General features: G+C 48.5%; 1 protein-coding gene across 1 annotated transcript in view; it reads left to right on the plus strand.

The window, feature by feature from the left end:
- Positions 1-25000, plus strand: part of SMC3 (structural maintenance of chromosomes 3) — a 124844-nt gene that overhangs the window by 66855 nt on the left and 32989 nt on the right. The window contains 5 exon segments of the mRNA XM_076057531.1: positions 2950-3081; positions 8851-9011; positions 13064-13205; positions 15951-16101; positions 18893-19043. Of these exon segments, the coding sequence (XP_075913646.1) occupies positions 2950-3081; positions 8851-9011; positions 13064-13205; positions 15951-16101; positions 18893-19043 (737 nt within the window).

Below are 25000 nucleotides of genomic sequence, written 5' to 3' on the forward strand. Positions count from 1 at the left end.
GGTGTGTGTGTGAGTGTGTGTATAAGGTGTGTGAGTGTGTGTATAAGGTGTGTGAGTGTGTGTATAAGGTGTGTGTGTGTAAGGTGTGTGAGTGTGTGTGTATAAGGTGTGTGAGTGTGTGTGTATAAGGTGTGTGAGTGTGTGTATAAGGTGTGTGAGTGTGTGTATAAGGTGTGTGTGAGTGTGTATAAGGTGTGTGTGAGTGTGTATAAGGTGTGTGAGTGTGTATAAGGAGTGTGTGTTTGTGTATAAGGGGAGTGTGTGTGTATAAGGTGTGTGTGTGTGTGTATAAGGTGTGTGTGTGTATAAGGTGTGTGTGTATAAGGTGTGTGTGTGTGTATAAGGTGTGTGAGTGTGTGTATAAGGTGTGTGAGTGTGTGTATAAGGTGTGTGAGTGTGTGTATAAGGTGTGTGAGTGTGTGTATAAGGTGTGTGAGTGTGTGTATAAGGTGTGTGTATAAGGTGTGTGTATGTGTGTATAAGGTGTGTGTATGTGTGTATAAGGTGTGTGAGTGTGTGTGTATAAGGTGTGTGAGTGTGTGTGAGTGTGTATAAGGTGTGTGAGTGTGTGTATAAGGTGTGTGTATAAGGTGTGTGAGTGTGTGTATAAGGTGTGTGAGTGTGTGTATAAGGTGTGTGAGTGTGTATATAAGGTGTGTGAGTGTGTATAAGGTGTGTGAGTGTGTGTATAAGGTGTGTGAGTGTGTATACGGTGTGTGAGTGTGTGTATAAGGTGTGTGAGTGTGTGTATAAGGTGTGTGAGTGTGTGTATAAGGTGTGTGTATAAGGTGTGTGTATGTGTGTATAAGGTGTGTGAGTGTATGTATAAGGTGTGTGAGTGTGTGTATAAGGTGTGTGAGTGTGTGTATAAGGTGTGTGAGTGTGTGTATAAGGTGTGTGAGTGTGTATAAGGTGTGTGAGTGTGTGTATAAGGTGTGTGAGTGTGTGTATAAGGTGTGAGTGTGTGTATAAGGTGTGTGAGTGTGTGTATAAGGTGTGTGAGTGTGTGTATAAGGTGTGTGTGAGTGTGTATAAGGTGTGTGAGTGTGTGTATAAGGTGTGTGTGTGTATAAGGTGTGTGAGTGTGTGTATAAGGTGTGTGAGTGTGTGTGTATAAGGTGTGTGAGTGTGTGTATAAGGTGTGTGAGTGTGTGTATAAGGTGTGTGAGTGTGTATAAGGTGTGTGAGTGTGTGTATAAGGTGTGTGAGTGTGTGTATAAGGTGTGTGTGAGTGTGTATAAGGTGTGTGAGTGTGTGTATAAGGTGTGTGTGTGTATAAGGTGTGTGAGTGTGTGTATAAGGTGTGTGTGTGTATAAGGTGTGTGAGTGTGTGTGTATAAGGTGTGTGAGTGTGTGTATAAGGTGTGTGAGTGTGTGTATAAGGTGTGTGAGTGTGTATAAGGTGTGTGAGTGTGTGTATAAGGTGTGTGAGTGTGTGTATAAGGTGTGTGAGTGTGTGTATGAGGTGTGTGAGTGTGTGTGTATAAGGTGTGTGTATATAAGGTGGTGAGTGTGTGTATAAGGTGTGTGAGTGTGTGTGTAAGGTGTGTGAGTGTGTGTATAAAGTGTGTGAGTGTGTGTATAAGGTGTGTGTGAGTGTGTATAAGGTGTGTGAGTGTGTGTATAAGGTGTGTGTGTGTATAAGGTGTGTGAGTGTGTGTATAAGGTGTGTGAGTGTGTGTGTATAAGGTGTGTGAGTGTGTGTATAAGGTGTGTGAGTGTGTGTATAAGGTGTGTGAGTGTGTATAAGGTGTGTGAGTGTGTGTATAAGGTGTGTGAGTGTGTGTATAAGGTGTGTGTGAGTGTGTATAAGGTGTGTGAGTGTGTGTATAAGGTGTGTGTGTGTATAAGGTGTGTGAGTGTGTGTATAAGGTGTGTGTGTGTATAAGGTGTGTGAGTGTGTGTGTATAAGGTGTGTGAGTGTGTGTATAAGGTGTGTGAGTGTGTGTATAAGGTGTGTGAGTGTGTATAAGGTGTGTGAGTGTGTGTATAAGGTGTGTGAGTGTGTGTATAAGGTGTGTGAGTGTGTGTATGAGGTGTGTGAGTGTGTGTGTATAAGGTGTGTGTATATAAGGTGTGTGAGTGTGTGTATAAGGTGTGTGAGTGTGTGTGTAAGGTGTGTGAGTGTGTGTATAAAGTGTGTGAGTGTGTGTGTATAAGGTGTGTGAGTGTGTGTGTGTATAAGGGTGTGAGTGTGTGTATAAGGTGTGTGTGAGTGTGTATAAGGTTGTGTGAGTGTTATAAGGTGTGTGAGTGTGTGTATAAGGTGTGTGAGTGTGTGTATAAGGTGTGTGAGTGTGTGTATAAGGTGTGTGAGTGTGTGTATAAGGTGTGTGAGTGTGTGTATAAAGTGTGTGAGTGTGTGTGTAAGGTGTGTGAGTGAGTGTATAAGGTGTGTGTGAGTGTGTATAAGGTGTGTGAGTGTGTGTATAAAGTGTGTGAGTGTGTGTATAAAGTGTGTGAGTGAGTGTATAAGGTGTGTGAGTGTGTATAAGGTGTGTGAGTGTGTGTATAAGGTGTGTGTGTGTGTATAAGGTGTGTGAGTGTGTGTATAAGGTGTGTGAGTGTGTGTGTATAAGGTGTGTGAGTGTATAAGGTGTGTGAGTGTGTGTATAAGGTGTGTGTGTGTGTATAAGGTGTGTGAGTGTGTGTATAAGGTGTGTGAGTGTGTGTGTATAAGGTGTGTGAGTGTATAAGGTGTGTGAGTGTGTGTATAAGGTGTGTGAGTGTGTGTGAGTGTGTGTATAAGGTGTGCGAGTGTGTGTATAAGGTGTGTGAGTGTGTGTATAAGGTGTGTGAGTGTGTGTATAAGGTGTGTATGTGTGTGTGTATAAGGTGTGTGAGTGTGTGTATAAGGTGTGTGTGTGTGTATATAAGGTGTGAGTGTGTGTATATAAGGTGTGTGAGTGTGTGTATAATGAGTGTGTGTATAAGGAGTGTGTGTATAAGGGGTGTGTGTATGTGTGTTTGTGTGTTTGTAGTTTTCTATGGAGAGAGGAGAACACTCAGCAGCAGGCTCTCGCTGCCAAGCGCGAGGAGCTGGAGAAGAAGCAGCAGCTGAAGAGGGCAGCCACGGGGAAGGTGACGGAGAGACACGGAGACACGGAGACACAGAGAGAGAGACAGAGAGACAGAGAGACACAGAGACAGAGAGACAGAGACAGAGAGACAGAGAGACAGAGACACAGAGACAGAGAGACACAGAGACAGAGAGACACAGAGACAGAGAGACACACGGGGACAGAGAGACACGGAGACACAGAGACAGAGACAGAGAGACAGAGACACAGAGACACGGAGAGAGAGAGACACGGGGACAGAGAGACACGGAGACACAGAGACACAGAGACACGGAGACAGAGAGACACAGAGACAGAGACACAGAGAGACACAGAGAGACACGGAGACACAGAGACACGGAGACAGAGAGACACAGAGACACATAGACAAGAGAGACACGGAGACACAGACACAGAGACACGGAGACAGAGAGACACAGAGACACGGAGACAGAGAGACACAGAGACACATAGACAGAGAGACACGGAGACACAGACACAGAGACACGGAGACAGAGAGACACAGAGACACAGAGACAGAGAGACACAGAGACACAGAGACACAGAGACAGAGAGACACAGAGAGACACGGAGACACAGAGACATGGAGACACAGAGACACGGAGACACAGAGAGAGAGACACAGAGACATGGGGACACAGAGACACAGGGACACAGAGACACGGAGACACGGAGACAGAGAGACACAGACACAGAGACACGGAGACACGGAGAGACAGAGAGAGACAGACAGAGACAGAGAGACACACAGAGACACAGATAGACAGACAGACAGAGAGACAGAGACAGACAGAGAGACAGAGACAGACAGAGAGAGACAGACAGACACACACGGAGACAGAGAGACACGGAGACAGAGCGACACAGAGAGACAGATACACAGAGACAGAGAGACACAGACAGAGAGACACGGAGACCTTTCGACAGAGAGACACGGAGACACGGGATAGTGAGACACAGAGACACGGGATAGAGAGACACAGAGACACGGGATAGAGAGACACAGAGACACGGGATAGAGAGACACACAGAGACACGGGATAGAGAGACACACAGAGACACGGGATAGAGAGACACAGAGACACGGGATAGAGAGACACGGGATAGAGACACAGAGACACGGGATAGTGAGACACAGAGACACGGGATAGTGAGACACAGAGACACGGGATAGAGAGAGACAGAGACATGGGATAGAGAGACACAGAGACACGGGATAGAGACACAGAGACACGGGATAGAGAGACACAGAGACACGGGATAGAGAGACACAGAGACACGGGATATAGTGACACGGGATAGAGAGACACAGAGACACGGGATAGAGAGACACAGAGACACGGGATAGAGAGAGACAGAGACACGGGATAGAGACACAGAGACACGGGATAGTGAGACACAGAGACACGGGATAGAGAGACAGAGACACGGGATAGTGAGACACAGAGACACGGGATAGAGAGACACAGAGACACGGGATAGAGAGACACAGAGACACGGGATAGAGAGACATAGAGACACGGGATAGAGAGACCCTGAGACAGACACGGGATAGAGAGAGAGAGACAGGCTAGAGAGAGAGAGACAGGATACAGAGACACAGAGACACGGGATAGAGAGACACAGAGACACGGGATAGAGAGACACAGAGACACGGGATAGTGAGACACAGACACGTGATAGAGAGACACAGAGACACGGGATAGAGAGACACAGAGACACGGGATAGAGAGACACAGAGACACAGGATAGAGAGACACAGAGACACGGGATAGAGAGACACAGAGACACGGGATAGAGAGACACAGAGACACGGGATAGTGAGACAGAGACACGGGATAGAGAGACACAGAGACACGTGATAGTGAGACACAAGAGACACGGGATAGTGAGACAGAGACACGGGATAGAGAGACACAGAGACACGGGATAGAGAGACACAGAGACACGGGATAGAGAGACACACAGAGACACGGGATAGTGAGACAGAGACACGGGATAGAGAGACACAGAGACACGTGATAGTGAGACACAGAGACACGGGATAGTGAGACAGAGACACGGGATAGAGAGACACAGAGACACGGGATAGAGAGACACAGAGACACGGGATAGAGAGACACACAGAGACACGGGATAGTGAGACACAGAGACACGGGATAGAGAGACACAGAGACACGGGATAGAGAGACACAGAGACACGGGATAGAGAGACACAGAGACACGGGATAGTGAGACACAGAGACACGGGATAGTGAGACAGAGACACGGGATAGAGAGACACAGAGACACGGGATAGAGAGACACAGAGACACGGGATAGAGAGACACACAGAGACACGGGATAGTGAGACAGAGACACGGGATAGAGAGACACAGAGACACGTGATAGTGAGACACAGAGACACGGGATAGTGAGACAGAGACACGGGATAGAGAGACACAGAGACACGGGATAGAGAGACACAGAGACACGGGATAGAGAGACACACAGAGACACGGGATAGTGAGACACAGAGACACGGGATAGAGAGACACAGAGACACGGGATAGAGAGACACAGAGACACGGGATAGAGAGACACAGAGACACGGGATAGTGAGACAGAGACACGGGATAGAGAGACACAGAGACACGGGATAGAGAGACACAGAGACACGGGATAGAGAGACACACAGAGACACGGGATAGTGAGACAGAGACACGGGATAGAGAGACACAGAGACACGTGATAGTGAGACACAGAGACACGGGATAGTGAGACAGAGACACGGGATAGAGAGACACAGAGACACGGGATAGAGAGACACAGAGACACGGGATAGAGAGACACACAGAGACACGGGATAGTGAGACACAGAGACACGGGATAGAGAGACACAGAGACACGGGATAGAGAGACACAGAGACACGGGATAGAGAGACACAGAGACACGGGATAGTGAGACACAGAGACACGTGATAGAGAGACACAGAGACACGGGATAGAGAGACACAGAGACACGGGATAGAGAGACACAGAGACACGGGATAGAGAGACATAGAGACACAGAGACACGTGATAGAGAGACACAGAGACACGGGATAGAGAGACACAGAGACACGGGATAGAGACACAGAGACACGGGATAGAGACAGAGACACGGGATAGAGAGAGAGACAGGCTAGAGAGAGAGAGACAGGATACAGAGAGCTATACACAGACACACATTGTGTGTGTGTAAATTAAAAAAAATTGTTTGCGTGTGTAAATAAAATTTTTTTATTTCTTTACCGAGAGAACCAAAGAATATGAACTCCTGAAGAGAAGAGCCCGAGGGGCAGAGCCGACCCCCTGGCAAGGGTCGGCTCCAGCTCATCCCGGTGAAGACTCAAGATGTTTATTCGTCAGGGAGAGGCTTCATTGTCCGTAGGGGTTACCTCCGTAGCGTATCGGGTGTGAGGTAGCCGTTACCCCTTTGTGTTAGCAGTTACTATCCTTGGTGCTTTGGGTAAAGTCACCACATAGAAGGGAAACTATAAACTAATAAAAATATAAAACAATAAAATTATTGTAAAACAATAAAATTATTATTCTTGGTGCTTTGGGTAAAGTCACCACTACGTAGAAGGGAAACAATTAAATAATAAAAATATAAAACAAACAAATTATTGTAAAACAATAAAATTATTATCCTTGGTTCTTTTGGTAAAGTCACCACCACGTAGAAGGGAAAAACAATAAAATAATAAAAATATAAAACAATACAATTATTGTAAAACAATAAAATTATTATTCTTGGTTCTTTCGGTAAAGTCACCACCACGTAAAAGGGAAACAATAAAATAATAAAAATATAAAACAATAAAATTATTGTAAAACAATAAAATTATTATCCTTGGTGCTTTGGGTAAAGTCACCACTACGTAGAAGGGAAACAATAAAATAATAAAAATATAAAACAATACAATTATTGTAAAACAATAAAATTATTATTCTTGATTCTTTCGGTAAAGTCACCACGTAGAAGGGAAACAATAAAATAATAAAAACATTAAACAATAAAATTCTCACGACGTTTCGACTGCAACACAAGAAGCAATCATCAGTTGTGAAAACTAATTTGCTGTGGTTTTGCTGTGGTTTTCACACCTGATCTGTATGTATCTCTCTCTGTATATCTCTCTGTGTCTATATCTCTCTGTATGTATCTCTCTCTGTATGTATCTCTCTGTATGTCTCTCTGTGTATCTCTCTGTATGTATCTCTGTGTGTGTATCTCTCTGTGTGTATCTCTGTGTGTATCTCTCTGTGTGTATCTCTCTATGTGTATCTCTCTGTATGTGTATCTCTCTGTGTATCTGTCTATGTGTATCTCTCTGTATGTATCTCTCTCTGTATGTATCTCTCTGTGTCTATATCTCTCTGTATGTATCTCTGTGTATGTATCTCTCTGTGTATCTCTGTATGTGTATCTCTGTATGTATCTCTCTGTATGTATCTCTGTATGTATCTCTCTGTATCTCTCTGTGTCTATATCTCTCTGTATGTATCTCTCTGTATGTATCTCTCTGTATGTATCTCTCTGTATGTATCTCTCTGTGTCTCTCTGTATATCTCTCTGTGTCTATATCTCTCTGTATGTATCTCTGTGTATGTATCTCTCTGTATGTGTATCTCTGTATGTGTATCTCTGTATGTATCTCTCTGTATGTATCACTCTGTATGTATCTCTCTGTATCTCTCTGTGTCTATATCTCTCTGTATGTATCTCTCTGTATGTATCTCTCTCAATATGTATCTCTCTGTGTCTCTCTGTATATCTCTCTGTGTCTATATCTCGCTGTATGTATCTCTGTGTATGTATCTCTCTGTATGTGTATCTCTGTATGTGTATCTCTGTATGTATCTCTCTGTATGTATCTCTCTGTATCTCTCTGTGTCTATATCTCTCTGTATGTATCTCTCTGTATGTATCTCTCTGTATGTATCTCTGTGTCTCTCTGTATATCTCTCTGTGTCTATATCTCTCTGTATGTATCTCTGTGTATGTATCTCTCTGTATGTATCTCTCTGTATGTGTATCTCTGTATGTATCTCTCTGTATGTATCTCTCTGTATCTCTCTGTCTATATCTCTCTGTATGTATCTCTCTGTATGTATCTCTCTCTGTATGTATCTCTCTGTGTCTCTCTGTATATCTCTCTGTGTCTATATCTCTCTGTATGTATCTCTGTGTATGTCTCTCTCTGTATGTGTATCTCTGTATGTATATCTCTGTATGTATCTCTCTGTATGTGTATCTCTGTATGTATCTCTCTGTATGTGTATCTCTGTATGTATCTCTCTGTATGTGTATCTCTGTATGTGTATCTCTGTATGTATCTCTCTGTATGTATCTCTCTGTATGTATCTCTCTGTATGTGTATCTCTGTATGTATCTCTCTGTATGTGTATCTCTGTATGTATCTCTCTGTATGTATCTCTCTGTGTGTATCTCTCTGTATGTGTATCTCTGTATGTATCTCTCTGTATGTATATCTCTGTATATCTCTCTGTGTCTATATCTCTGTATGTATCTCTCTGTATGTGTATCTCTGTATGTATCTCTCTGTATGTGTATCTCTGTATGTATCTCTCTGTATGTATCTCTCTGTGTGTATCTCTCTGTATGTGTATCTCTGTATGTATCTCTCTGTATGTATATCTCTGTATATCTCTCTGTGTCTATATCTCTGTATGTATCTCTCTGTATGTGTATCTCTGTATGTATCTCTCTGTATATCTCCAGGCCATTCTGAACGGCATGGACAGCATCAGCAAGGTGCTGGACTACTTCCGCCGGCGGGGCATCAACCAGCACGTCATCAACGGATACCGGGGCATCGTTATGAACAACTTTGAGTGCGAGCCGGCGTTCTATACTTGTGTGGAGGTCACGGCTGGAAACCGGTACTCAGACACTCACTCAGACACTCACTCACTCAGACACTCACTCATACACTCACTCATACACTCACTCATACACTCACTCATACACTCACTCATACACTCACTCATACACACACTCACTCAGACACTCACTCACTCAGACACTCACTCATACACTCACTCAGACACTCACTCAGACACTCATACACTCACTCAGACACTCACTCATACACTCAGTCACTCATACACTCACTCATACACTCACTCATACACTCACTCATACACTCACTCACGTGACATCGTTATGAACAACTTTGAGTGCGAGCCGGCGTTCTATACCTGTGTGGAGGTCACGGCTGGAAACCGGTACTCAGACACTCACTCAGACACTCACTCACTCAGACACTCACTCATACACTCACTCATACACTCACTCATACACTCACTCATACACTCACTCATACACTCACTCATACACACACTCACTCAGACACTCACTCACTCAGACACTCACTCATACACTCACTCAGACACTCACTCAGACACTCATACACTCACTCAGACACTCACTCATACACTCAGTCACTCATACACTCACTCATACACTCACTCATACACTCACTCATACACTCACTCACTCATACACTCACTCACTCAGACACTCACTCAGACACTCACTCATACACTCACTCACGTGGCATCGTTATGAACAACTTTGAGTGCGAGCCGGCGTTCTATACCTGTGTGGAGGTCACGGCTGGAAACCGGTACTCAGACACTCACTCAGACACTCACTCACTCAGACACTCACTCACTCATACACTCACTCATACACTCACTCAGACACTCACTCAGACACTCACTCAGACACTCACTCACTCAGACACTCACTCACTCATACACTCACTCATACACTCACTCAGACACTCACTCACTCAGACACTCACTCACTCAGACACTCACTCATACACTCACTCACTCATACACTCACTCATACACTCACTCACTCATACACTCACTCACTCAGACACTCACTCATACACTCACTCACTCATACACTCACTCACTCGTACACTCACTCGTACACTCACTCAGACACTCACTCACTCAGACACTCACTCACTCAGACACTCACTCATACACTCACTCAGACACTCACTCAGACACTCACTCATACACTCACTCATACACTCACTCATACACTCACTCGCTCAGACACTCATTCGCTCAGACACTCACTCAGACACTCACTCACTCATACACTCACTCACTCATACACTCACTCACACACTCACTCGCTCAGACACTCACTCACTCATACACTCATACACTCACTCACTCAGACACTCACTCACTCATACACTCACTCACTCAAACACTCACTCATACACTCACTCACTCAGACACTCACTCACTCATACACTCACTGATCCACTCACTCACTCATATACTCACTCATACACTCACTCACTCATACACTCACACAGACACTCACTCATACACTCACTCACTCAGACACTCACTCACTCACTCATACACTCACTCACTCATACACTCACTCGCTAAGACACTCACTCAGACACTCACTCATACACTCACTCACGTGGCATCGTTATGAACAACTTTGAGTGCGAGCCGGCGTTCTATACCTGTGTGGAGGTCACGGCTGGAAACCGGTACTCAGACACTCACTCACTCAGACACTCACTCACTCAGACACTCACTCATACACTCACTCATACACTCACTCATACACTCACTCATACACTCACTCATACACTCACTCATACACACACTCACTCAGACACTCACTCACTCAGACACTCACTCATACACTCACTCAGACACTCACTCAGACACTCATACACTCACTCAGACACTCACTCATACACTCAGTCACTCATACACTCACTCATACACTCACTCATACACTCACTCATACACTCACTCACTCATACACTCACTCACTCAGACACTCACTCAGACACTCACTCATACACTCACTCACGTGGCATCGTTATGAACAACTTTGAGTGCGAGCCGGCGTTCTATACCTGTGTGGAGGTCACGGCTGGAAACCGGTACTCAGACACTCACTCAGACACTCACTCACTCAGACACTCACTCACTCATACACTCACTCATACACTCACTCAGACACTCACTCAGACACTCACTCAGACACTCACTCACTCAGACACTCACTCACTCATACACTCACTCATACACTCACTCAGACACTCACTCACTCAGACACTCACTCACTCAGACACTCACTCATACACTCACTCACTCATACACTCACTCATACACTCACTCACTCATACACTCACTCACTCAGACACTCACTCATACACTCACTCACTCATACACTCACTCACTCGTACACTCACTCGTACACTCACTCAGACACTCACTCACTCAGACACTCACTCACTCAGACACTCACTCACTCAGACACTCACTCATACACTCACTCAGACACTCACTCAGACACTCACTCATACACTCACTCATACACTCACTCATACACTCACTCATACACTCACTCGCTCAGACACTCATTCGCTCAGACACTCACTCAGACACTCACTCGCTCAGACACTCACTCACTCATACACTCATACACTCACTCACTCAGACACTCACTCACTCATACACTCACTCACTCAAACACTCACTCATACACTCACTCACTCAGACACTCACTCACTCATACACTCACTGATCCACTCACTCACTCATATACTCACTCATACACTCACTCACTCATACACTCACACAGACACTCACTCATACACTCACTCACTCAGACACTCACTCACTCACTCATACACTCACTCACTCATACACTCACTCGCTAAGACACTCACTCAGACACTCACTCAGACACTCACTCACTCAGACACTCACTCACTCATACACTCACTCACTCATGTACTCACTCATACACTCACTCACTCATATACTCACTCATACACTCACTCATACACTCACCCAGACACTCACTCATGCACTCACTCACTCACTCAGACACTCACTCACTCACTCATACACTCACTCACTCAGACACTCACTCACTCATACACTCACTCACTCATACACTCACTCACTCATACACTCACTCATACACTCACTCAGACACTCACTCACTTATTCACTCACTCATACACTCACTCATTCACTCATACACTCACTCATCCACTCACTCATTCACTCACTCATGCACTCACTCACTCATACACTCACTCATACACTCACTCATTCAGACACTCACTCACTCAGACACTCACTCACTTATTCACTCACTCATACACTCACTCATTCACTCACTCACTCATGCACTCACTCATACACTCACTCACTCAGAGCCGGCGTTCTGCACGTGTCTGTATGCCCGTGTGTGTGTACCACTGTGTGTGTATACCACTGTGTGTGTGTACCACTGTGTGTGTATCACTGTGTGTGTGTGTTCCACTGTGTGTGTGTATATACCACTGTGTGTGTGTACCACTGTGTGTGTGTACCACTGTGTGTGTGTGTACCACTGTGTGTGTGTGTATCACTGTGTGTGTGTGTTCCACTGTGTGTGTGTGTATATACCACTGTGTGTGTGTACCACTGTGTGTGTGTACCACTGTGTGTGTATACCACTGTGTGTGTGTACCACTGTGTGTGTGTACCACTGTGTGTGTGTACCACTGTGTGTGTGTATCACTGTGTGTGTGTACCACTGTGTGTGTGTACCACTGTGTGTGTGTATCACTGTGTGTGTGTATCACTGTGTGTGTACCACTGTGTGTGTGTATCACTGTGTGCGTGTGTGTGTATCACTGTGTGTGTGTGTATACCACTGTGTGTGTGTGTGTGTATATCACTGTGTGTGTATCACTGTGTGTGTGTGTGTCACTGTGTGTGTACCACTGTGTGTGTGTGTGTGTATCACTGTGTGTGTGTGTGTATCACTGTGTGTGTATCACTGTGTGTGTATCACTGTGTGTGTATCACTGTGTGTGTATCACTGTGTGTGTATCACTGTGTGTGTCACTGTGTGTGTGTGTGCGTGTGCCCAGGCTGTTCTACCACATTGTGGACTCTGACGACGTGAGCACCAAGATCCTGGTGGAGTTCAACAAACAGAACCTGCCGGGAGAGGTCACATTCTTACCCCTCAACAAGCTGGACGTGCGAGACACCCCCTACCCAGACACCAACGTACGTGGGGGGGGTGGTGGACACATGGGGTGACGCACGGGGTGACTCAGCACTGTCACCCATAGACTCAACACTGTCATAGACTCAGCACTATCACCCATAGACTCAGCACTGTCACCCATAGACTCAGCACTGCTACCCATAGACTCAGCACTGTCATAGACTCAGCGCTGCCACCCATAGACTCAGCACTGTCATAGACTCAGCACTGTCACCCATAGACTCAGCACTGCTACCCATAGACTCAATACTGTCATAGACTCAGCACTATCACCCATAGACTCAACACTGTCATAGACTCAGCACTGTCACCCATAGACTCAGCACTGTCACCCATAGACTCAGCACTGCCACCCATAGACTCAGCACTGTCACCCATAGACTCAGCACTGTCACCCATAGACTCAGCACTGCTACCCATAGAGTCAGCACTGTCATAGACTCAGCACTGTCACCCATAGACTCAACACTGTCATAGACTCAGCACTGTCATAGACTCAGCACTGTCACCCATAGACTCAACACTGTCACCCATAGACTCAGCACTGTCACCCATAGACTCAACACTGTCACCCATAGACTCAACACTGTCACCCATAGACTCAACACTGTCACCCATAGACTCAGCACTGTCATAGACTCAGCACTGTCATAGACTCAGCACTGTCATAGACTCAGCGCTGCCACCCATAGACTCAGCACTGTCATAGACTCAGCACTGCTACCCATAGACTCAACACTGTCACCCATAGACTCAGCACTGTCACCCATAGACTCAGCACTGCTACCCATAGACTCAGCACTGTCACCCATAGACTCAACATTGTCACCCATAGACTCAGCACTGCTACCCATAGACTCAGCACTGTCACCCATAGACTCAACATTGTCACCCATAGACTCAGCACTGCTACCCATAGACTCAGCACTGCTACCCATAGACTCAACACTGTCACCCATAGACTCAGCACTGTCACCCATAGACTCAGCACTGCTACCCATAGACTCAGCACTGTCACCCATAGACTCAACACTGTCACCCATAGACTCAGCACTGCTACCCATAGACTCAGCACTGTCACCCATAGACTCAACACTGTCACCCATAGACTCAACACTGTCACCCATAGACTCAGCACTGCTACCCATAGACTCAACACTGCTACCCATAGACTCAGCACTGCCACCCATAGACTCAGCACTGTCACCCATAGACTCAGCACTGTCACCCATAGACTCAGCACTGCCACCCATAGACTCACCACTGTCACCCATAGACTCAGCACTGCCACCCATAGACTCAACACTGTCATCCATAGACTCAACACTGTCACCCATAGACTCAGCACTGCCACCCATAGACTCAGCACTGTCACCCACAGACTCAGCACTGCCACCCATAGACTCACCACTGTCACCCATAGACTCAGCACTGCCACCCATAGACTCAACACTGTCACCCATAGACTCAACACTGTCACCCATAGACTCTGCACTGCTACCCATAGACTCACTGTCACCCATAGACTCAACACTGTCACCCATAGACTCAACACTGTCACCCATAGACTCAGCACTGCTACCCATGGACTCAACACTGTCACCCATAGACTCAGCACTGCTACCCATAGACTCAACACTGTCACCCATAGACTCAGCACTGCTACCCATAGACTCAACACTGTCACTCATAGACTCAGCACTGTCACCCATAGACTCAGCACTGCTACCCATAGACTCAGCACTGCCACCCATAGACTCAGCACTGTCACCCATAGACTCAGCACTGTCACCCCTAGACTCAGCACTGTCACCCATAGACGCAGCACTGTCACCCATAGACTTACTGCCACCCATAGACTCAACACTGTCACCCATAGACTCAACACTGTCACCCATAGACTCAACACTGTCACCCATAGACTCAGCACTGCTACCCATAGACTCAGCACTGTCACCCATAGACTCAGCACTGTCACCCATAGACTCAGCACTGTCACCCACAGACTCAACACTGTCACCCATAGACTCAGCACTGTCACCCATAGACTCAACACTGCTACCCATAGACTCAACACTGCTACCCATAGACTCAGCACTGTCACCCATAGACTCAGCACTGCTTCCCATAGACTCAGCACTGCTATCCATAGACTCACTGCCACCCATAGACTCAACACTGTCACCCATAGACTCAGCACTGTCACCCATAGACTCAACACTGCCACCCATAGACTCAGCACTGTCACCCATAGACTCATCACTGTCACCCATAGACTCAGCACTGTCACTCATAGGCTCAGCACTGTCACCCATAGACTCAGCACTGCCACCCATAGACTCAGCACTACCACCCACAGACTCAGCACTGTCACCCATAGACTCAGCACTGTCACCCATAGACTCAGCACTGTCACCCATAGACTCACCACTGTCACCCATAGACTCACTGTCACCCATAGACTCAACACTGCTACCCATAGACTCAGCACTGTCACCCATAGACTCAGCACTGTCACCCATAGACTCAGCACTGTCACCCATAGACTCAGCACTGCTACCCATAGACTCAACACTGCTCACCATAGACCCAGCACTGTCACCCATAGACTCAACACTGCTCACCATAGACCCAGCACTGTCACCCATAGACTCAACACTGCTACCCATAGACCCTACACTGCACCGTAGTTCAGCACACACACACACACACGTATGTACGTACTGTGTTCTTATCCCCCGCAGGACGCGATTCCCATGATCAGCAAGCTGACGTATGACTCGATCTTTGACAAGGCCTTTAAGCACGTGTTCGGGAAGACGCTGATCTGCCGCAGCATGGATGTCTCCACGCAGCTGGCTCGCGCATTCAACCTGGACTGCATCACTCTAGAGGGTGAGACACACGGGGCGGAGACACGGGGGAGATATAGAGACAGACACGGGGAGAGAGGAGACACGGGGAGAGAGACACGGGGAGAGAGACACGGGGCGGAGACACGGGGGAGATATAGAGACAGACACGGGGAGAGAGACACGGGGAGAGAGACACGGGGGAGATATAGAGACAGACACGGGGCGGGAGACACGGGGAGAGAGACACAGGGGAGATATAGAGACAGACACGGGGGAGAGACACGGGGCGGAGACACGGGGGAGATATAGAGACAGACACGGGGAGAGAGGAGACACGGGGAGAGAGACACGGGGGGAGACACGGGGAGAGAGACACGGGGAGAGAGACACGGGGGACATATAGAGACAGACACGGGGAGAGAGGAGACACGGGGAGAGAGACACGGGGAGAGAGACACGGGGCGGAGACACGGGGGAGATATAGAGACAGACACGGGGAGAGAGACACGGGGAGAGAGACACGGGGGAGATATAGAGACAGACACGGGGCGGGAGACACGGGGAGAGAGACACAGGGGAGATATAGAGACAGACACGGGGGAGAGACACGGGGCGGAGACACGGGGGAGATATAGAGACAGACACGGGGAGAGAGGAGACACGGGGAGAGAGACACGGGGGAGAGACACGGGGGGGAGACACGGGGAGAGAGACACGGGGAGAGAGACACGGGGGACATATAGAGACAGACACGGGGAGAGAGGAGACACGGGGAGAGAGACACGGGGAGAGAGACACGGGGCGGAGACACGGGGGAGATATAGAGACAGACACGGGGAGAGAGACACGGGGAGAGAGACACGGGGGAGATATAGAGACAGACACGGGGCGGGAGACACGGGGAGAGAGACACAGGGGAGATATAGAGACAGACACGGGGGAGAGACACGGGGCGGAGACACGGGGGAGATATAGAGACAGACACGGGGAGAGAGGAGACACGGGGAGAGAGACACGGGGGAGAGACACGGGGGGGAGACACGGGGAGAGAGACACGGGGAGAGAGACACGGGGGAGATATAGAGACAGACACGGGGAGAGAGGAGACACGGGGAGAGAGACACGGGGAGAGAGACACGGGGCGGAGACACGGGGGAGATATAGAGACAGACACGGGGAGAGAGACACGGGGAGAGAGACACAGGGGAGATATAGAGACAGACACGGGGGAGAGACACGGGGCGGAGACACGGGGGAGATATAGAGACAGACACGGGGAGAGAGGAGACACGGGGAGAGAGACACGGGGGAGAGACACGGGGGGGAGACACGGGGAGAGAGACACGGGGAGAGAGACACGGGGGAGATATAGAGACAGACACGGGGGAGAGAGACATGGGGGAGATATAGAGACAGACACGGGGGAGATATAGAGACAGACACGGGGGAGATATAGAGACAGACACGGGGAGAGACACGGGGAGAAAGACACGGGGGGGAGACACGGGGGAGATATAGAGACAGACACTGGGGAGATATAGAGACAGACACGGGGGAGATATAGAGAGAGACACGGGGAGAGAGACACGGGGAGAGAGACACGGGGGAGATATAGAGACAGACACGGGGAGAGAGACACGGGGAGAGAGACACGGGGGAGATATAGAGACAGACACGGGGGAGATATAGAGAGAGACACGGGGAGAGAGACACGGGGAGAGAGACACGGGGGAGATATAGAGACAGAGACGGGGAGAGAGACACGGGGAGAGAGACACGGGGAGAGAGGAGAGAGACACGGGGAGAGAGACACGGGGAGAGAGACACGGGGGAGATATAGAGACAGACACGGGGGGGAGACACGGGGAGAGAGACACGGGGGGGGGAGACACGGGGGGGGGGGAGACACGAGGGAGAGATGGGGAGAGAGAGACATGGGAGAGAGAGACAGGGGAGAGAGACACGGGGGGGGAGACACGGGGGGGAGAGAGACACGGGGGGGAGACACGGGGGAGATATAGAGACAGACACGGTAGGGGAGACACGGGGAGAGAGACACGGGGGAGAGAGACATGGGAGAGAGAGACGGGGGAGAGAGACACGGGGGAGAGAGACGGGGGGGGGAGAGAGACACGTGGGGGGGGGGGGAGACACGGGGAGAGAGACACGGGGGGGAGAGACACGGGGAGAGAGGCACGGGGAGAGAGACACGGGGGAGATATAGAGACAGACACGGGGGAGAGAGACGGGGGAGAGAGACGGGGCAGAGAGACACGGGGGGAGAGAGAGACACGGGGAGAGAGACACGGGGGGGAGAGACACAGGGGTTGACGGGGAGAGAGAGACATGGGAGAGAGAGACGGGGGAGAGAGACACGGGGGAGAGAGACGGGGCAGAGAGACACGGGGGGGAGAGACACGGGGAGAGAGACACGGGGGGAAGACACGGAGGAGACGGGGAGAGAGACACATGGGAGAGAGAGACGGGGGAGAGAGACACGGGGGAGAGAGACGGGGCAGAGAGACACGGGGGGGAGAGACACGGGGAGGGGGGGGTGGGTGTGAGACACGGGGGGGGGGGAGACACGGGGGGGGGGGAGACACGGGGGGGGGGGAGACACGGGGAGTGAGAGAGAGACACGGGGAGTGAGAGAGAGACACGGGGAGTGAGAGAGAGACACGGGGAGTGAGAGAGACACGGGGGGGTGAGACACACGGGGTGAGACACACACGGGTGGTGGAGACGAGTGACCAGGCTGGACAGACGGATTGCCCTGACTGACGGCCGCTCCGAGTCACCTGCACCTGGTCACCTGTGGCTGTGCCTCCCAGGTGACCAGGTGAGCCATCGGGGAGCTCTGACTGGAGGTTACTACGATTCGCGCAAGTCTCGCCTGGAGCTGCAGAAGGACGCCAAGCGCACCGAGGTGGAGCTGGGGGAGCTGGAGGCTCGCCTCAACGAACAACTGCGACGTAACATTGAACATATCCTAGCGTCCATCCCGCTCGCTCGCCCGCCCGCCCGTCCGTCCGTAGAGTCGCTCGCTTCTGAGTGAGTCTCCGAGTGAGTGAGTCTCTGAGTGAGTGTCTGAGTGAGTGAGTGTCTGGGTGAGTGAGTGTCTGAGTGAGTGTCTGGGTGAGTGAGTCTCTGAGTGAGTGTCTGGGTGAGTGAGTGTCTGAGTGAGTGTCTGGGTGAGTGAGTCTCTGAGTGAGTCTCTGGGTGAGTCTCTGGGTGAGTGCCTGAGTGAGTGAGTCTCTGAGTGAGTCTCTGGGTGAGTCTCTGGGTGAGTCTCTGGGTGAGTGAGTCTCTGAGTGAGTGAGTCTCTGAGTGAGTCTCTGGGTGAGTGTCTGAGTGAGTGAGTCTCTGAGTGAGTCTCTGGGTGAGTCTCTGGGTGAGTCTCTGGGTGAGTGAGTCTCTGAGTGAGTGAGTCTCTGAGTGAGTCTCTGAGTGAGTCTCTGGGTGAGTGCCTGAGTGAGTGAGTCTCTGAGTGAGTCTCTGGGTGAGTCTCTGGGTGAGTCTCTGGGTGAGTGAGTCTCTGAGTGAGTGAGTCTCTGAGTGAGTCTCTGGGTGAGTGTCTGAGTGAGTCTCCGAGTGAGTGAGTCTCTGAGTGAGTGAGTCTCTGAGTGAGTGAGTCTCTGAGTGAGTCTCTGGGTGAGTGAGTCTCTGAGTGAGTTTCTGAGTGAGTGAGTGAGTCTCTGAGTTAGTCTCTGAGTGAGTCTCTGAGTGAGTGAGTCTCTGAGTGAGTCTCTGAGTGAGTGTCTCTGAGTGAGTCTCTGAGTGAGTGAGTCTCTGAGTGAGTCTCTTGAGTGAGTTAGTCTCTGAGTGAGTGTCTCTGAATGAGTGAGTCTCTGAGTGAGTGAGTCTCTGAGTGAGTGAGTCTGAGTGAGTCTCTGAGTGAGTGAGTCTCTTGAGTGAGTGAGTCTCGGAGTGAGTCTCTGAGTGAGTGAGTCTCTGAGTGAGTGAGTCTCTGAGTGAGTCTCTTGAGTGAGTTAGTCTCTGAGTGAGTGTCTCTGAATGAGTGAGTTTCTGAGTGAGTGAGTCTCTGAGTGAGTGAGTCTCTGAGTGAGTGAGTCTCTGGGTGAGTGAGTCTCTGAGTGAGTCTCTGAGTGAGTGAGTCTCTGAGTGAGTCTCTGAGTGAGTGAGTCTCTGAGTGAGTGTCTCTGAATGAGTGAGTTTCTGAGTGAGTGAGACTCTGAGTGAGTGAGCCTCTGAGTGAGTGAGTCTGAGTGAGTCTCTGAGTAAGTGAGTCTCTGAGTGAGTGAGTCTGAGTGAGTCTCTGAGTGAGTCTCTGAGTGAGTCTGAGTGAGTGAGTCTCTGAGTGAGTGTCTCTGAATGAGTGAGTTTCTGAGTGAGTGAGTCTCTGAGTGAGTGAGTCTGAGTGAGTCTCTGAGTGAGTGAGTTTCTGAGTGAGTGAGTGAGTCTCTGAGTGAGTGAGTCTCTGAGTGAGTGTCTCTGAGTGAGTGAGTCTCTGAGTGAGTGAGTCTCTGAGTGAGTATCTCTGAATGAGTGAGTTTCTGAGTGAGTGAGTCTGAGTGAGTCTCTGAGTGAGTGAGTCTCTGAGTGAGTGTCTCTGAATGAGTGAGTTTCTGAGTCAGTGAGTCTCTGAGTGAGTGAGTCTGAGTGAGTCTCTGAGTGAGCCTCTGAGTGAGTCTCTGAGTGAGTGAGTTTCTGAGTGAGTGAGTGAGTCTCTGAGTGAGTCTCTGAGTGAGTGAGTCTCTGAGTGAGTCTCTGAGTGAGTGAGTCTCTGAGTGAGTCTCTGAATGAGTGAGTCTCTGAGTGAGTGTCTCTGAATGAGTGAGTTTCTGAGTGAGTGAGTCTCTGAGTGAGGCTCTGAGTGAGTCTCTGAGTGAGTGAGTCTGAGTGAGTGTCTCTGAATGAGTGAGTTTCTGAGTGAGTGAGTCTCTGAGTGAGTGAGTCTCTGAGTGAGTCTCTGAGTGAGTGAGTCTCTGAGTGAGTGAGTCTGAGTGAGTCTCTGAGTGAGTGAGTCTCTGAGTGAGTGAGTCTCTGAGTGAGTGAGTCTCTGAGTGAGTCTCTGAGTGAGTGTCTCTGAGTGAGTGAGTCTCTGAGTGAGTCTCTGAGTGAGTGAGTCTCTGAGTGAGTCTCTGAGTGAGTGAGTCTCTGAGTGAGCCTCTGAGTGAGTCTCTGAGTGAGTGAGTCTCTGAGTGAGTGAGTCTCTGAGTGAGTGAGTCTCTGAGTGAGTGAGTTTCTGAGTGAGTGAGTGAGTCTCTGAGTGAGTCTCTGAGTGAGTGTCTCTGAATGAGTGAGTTTCTGAGTGAGTGAGTCTCTGAGTGAGTGAGTTTGAGTGAGTCTCTGAGTGAGTGAGTCTCTGAGTGAGTGAGTCTCTGAGTGAGTGATTGAGTGAGTGAGTCTCTGAGTGAGTGAGTCTCTGATTGAGTGAGTCTCTGAGTGAGTAAGTCTGAGTGAGTCTCTGAGTGAGTCTCTGAGTGAGTCTCTGAGTGAGTGAGTCTCTGAGTGAGTATCTCTGAATGAGTGAGTTTCTGAGTGAGTGAGTCTGAGTGAGTCTCTGAGTGAGTGAGTCTCTGAGTGAGTGTCTCTGAATGAGTGAGTTTCTGAGTCAGTGAGTCTCTGAGTGAGTGAGTCTGAGTGAGTCTCTGAGTGAGCCTCTGAGTGAGTCTCTGAGTGAGTGAGTTTCTGAGTGAGTGAGTGAGTCTCTGAGTGAGTCTCTGAGTGAGTGAGTCTCTGAGTGAGTCTCTGAGTGAGTGAGTCTCTGAGTGAGTCTCTGAATGAGTGAGTCTCTGAGTGAGTGTCTCTGAATGAGTGAGTTTCTGAGTGAGTGAGTCTCTGAGTGAGGCTCTGAGTGAGTCTCTGAGTGAGTGAGTCTGAGTGAGTGTCTCTGAATGAGTGAGTTTCTGAGTGAGTGAGTCTCTGAGTGAGTGAGTCTCTGAGTGAGTCTCTGAGTGAGTGAGTCTCTGAGTGAGTGAGTCTGAGTGAGTCTCTGAGTGAGTGAGTCTCTGAGTGAGTGAGTCTCTGAGTGAGTGAGTCTCTGAGTGAGTCTCTGAGTGAGTGTCTCTGAGTGAGTGAGTCTCTGAGTGAGTCTCTGAGTGAGTGAGTCTCTGAGTGAGTCTCTGAGTGAGTGAGTCTCTGAGTGAGCCTCTGAGTGAGTCTCTGAGTGAGTGAGTCTCTGAGTGAGTGAGTCTCTGAGTGAGTGAGTCTCTGAGTGAGTGAGTTTCTGAGTGAGTGAGTCTCTGAGTGAGTCTCTGAGTGAGTGTCTCTGAATGAGTGAGTTTCTGAGTGAGTGAGTCTCTGAGTGAGTGAGTTTGAGTGAGTCTCTGAGTGAGTGAGTCTCTGAGTGAGTGAGTCTCTGAGTGAGTGATTGAGTGAGTGAGTCTCTGAGTGAGTGAGTCTCTGATTGAGTGAGTCTCTGAGTGAGTAAGTCTGAGTGAGTCTCTGAGTGAGTCTCTGAGTGAGTCTCTGAGTGAGTGAGTCTCTGAGTGAGTGATTGAGTACTCTTTGGTTCTATTGGGTAAAGTCACGTAGGTGTAAAAAATAAAATAACAAATTCCCACGACGTTTCGGCCACAACACAAGCGGCCTTCATCAGGTGAAGGGACGAGACTGTCTGGAGGACAGCGCTGGAGTGGGAGAAGCCACGCTTGGATCACGACCTTTAAGCTGTGTGAGAAGAAAAAGACCAAGCGCCTTGACAAAGGAATTAGCATATAATTTAGCATTGAAATGGCTCATTGAAATAGCTAAGTTAAAGTATACACATCCGCAGAGGCACCCCTTGACAAAGGAATTAGCATAGAATTTAGCATTGAAATGGCTGAGTGATTAGCTTGTAACTGGTCACAGAAATGGCTATGTTAAAGTCAAAGCATACACATTCACCGAGGCACCCCTTGACAAAGGAATTAGCATAGAATTTAGCATTGAAATGGCTGAGTGATTAGCTTGTAACTGGTCACAGAAATAGCTAAGTTAAAGTATACACATCCGCAGAGGCACCCCTTGACAAAGGAATTAGCATAGAATTTAGCATTGACATTTCTCATTGAAATAGCTAAGTTAAAGTATACACATCCGCAGAGGCACCCCTTGACAAAGGAATTAGCGTAGAATTTAGCATTGAAATGGCTGAGTGATTAGCTTGTAACTGGTCACAGAAATGGCCGTGTTAAAGTCAGAGCATATACATTCACCGAGGCACCTAGTACTCATCAAACAGGCGAATTTAGCGAAACACAACCACGCTCTCAGACAGCGGACCTTTAAACTGTGTGCGAGCAAACAAGGTGTTCTGACAATAGAAATTAGCGTGAAAATTAGCATTTGATTGGCCGATTTTAGGAAAGAGGTGGTGTACGTGCCGGTGGACTTGCCGTTTGGCGCGGGGGGGAGGGCGAGTTTACCTATTGATGGTGTGAAAAGGGAATATTTATAAGAGCTGCGAAAGTTTGAGGTACCACTACTTGAAAAAATATACTGTACCATTGAAATTAGTTTAATGTTTAGTTCGATTTAGAACGTCTTTCCAACGTGACTTTACCCAATAGAACCAAAGAGTATGGATCCTAGCAGTCACGAAAGCTTTCAGTCTAGAATTGAGTGATTGAGTCTCTGAGTGAGTGAGTCTCTTGAGTGAGTGAGTCTCTGGGTGAGTGAGTGTATGAGTGAGTGAGTTAGTGAGTGAGTGAGTCTCTGAGTGAGTGAGTCTCTGAGTGAGTGAGTCTCTGAGTGAGTCTCTGAGTGAGTGAGTGTATGAGTGAGTGAGTTAGTGAGTGAGTGAGTCTCTGAGTGAGTGAGTGAGTGACTGAGTCTCTGAGTGAGTGAGTCTCTGAGTGAGTGAGTCTCTGAGTGAGTGAGTCTGAGTGAGTGAGTGTATGAGCGAGTGAGTCTGAGTGACTGAGTGAGTGAGTCTGAGTGAGTGTATAAGTGAGTGAGTGAGTGTATGAGTGAGTGACTGAGTGTATGAGTGAGTGAGTGAGTCTGAGTGAGTGACTGAGTGTCTGAGTGACTGAGTAAGTGAGTCTCTGAGTGAGTGAGTGACTGGGTGTATGAGTGAGTGAGTCTGAGTGAGTGTATGAGTGACTGGGTGCTTGAGTGAGTGAGTGAGTCTGAGTGAGTGAGTGACTGAGTGTATGAGTGAATGTATGAGTGAGTGAGTGTATGAGTGAGTGAGTGAGTCTGAGTGAGTGAGTCTGAGTAAGTGTATGAGTAAGTGAGTATGAGTGAGTGAGTGACTGAGTGTATGAGTGAATGTATGAGTGAGTGAGTGTATGAGTGAGTAAGTCTGAGTGAGTCTCTGAGTGAGTGAGTGTATGAGTGAGTGAGTGTATGAGTGAGTGAGTCTGAGTGAATGTATGAGTGAGTGAGTGTCTGAGTGAGTGAGTCTGAGTGAGTGTATGAGTGAGTGAGTGAGTGACTGAGTGTATGAGTGAATGTATGAGTGAGTGAGTCTGAGTGAGTGTATGAGTGAGTGTATGAGTGAGTGAGTCTGAGTGAGTGAGTCTGAGTGAGTGTATGAGTGAGTGAGTCTGAGTGAGTCTCTGAGTGAGTGAGTGAGTGTATGAGTGAGTGAGTCTGAGTGAGTCTCTGAGTGAGTGAGTGAGTGACTGAGTGAATGTATGAGTGAGTGAGTCTCTGAGTGAGTGAGTCTGAGTGACTGAGTGTATGAGTGAGTGAATCTGAGTGAGTGTATGAGTGAGTGAGTGTATGAGTGAGTGAGTGACTGAGTGTATGAGTGAATGTATGAGTGAGTGAGTCTGAGTGAGTGTATGAGTGAGTGTATGAGTGAGTGAGTCTGAGTGAGTGAGTGTATGAGTGAGTGAGTCTGAGTGAGTCTCTGAGTGAGTGAGTGTATGAGTGAGTGAGTCTCTGAGTGAGTGAGTGTCTGAGTTACTGAGTGTATGAGTGAGTGAGTCTCTGAGTGTGTGTATGAGTGAGTGTCTGAGTTACTGAGTGTATGAGTGAGTGAG

The sequence above is a fragment of the Petromyzon marinus genome, chromosome 83 (genome assembly GCF_048934315.1).
Source record: "Petromyzon marinus isolate PM22_M1 ecotype Great Lakes invasive population chromosome 83, UKy_Petmar_22M1.pri1.0, whole genome shotgun sequence".
In the NCBI taxonomy this organism is placed as follows: domain Eukaryota; kingdom Metazoa; phylum Chordata; class Hyperoartia; order Petromyzontiformes; family Petromyzontidae; genus Petromyzon; species Petromyzon marinus.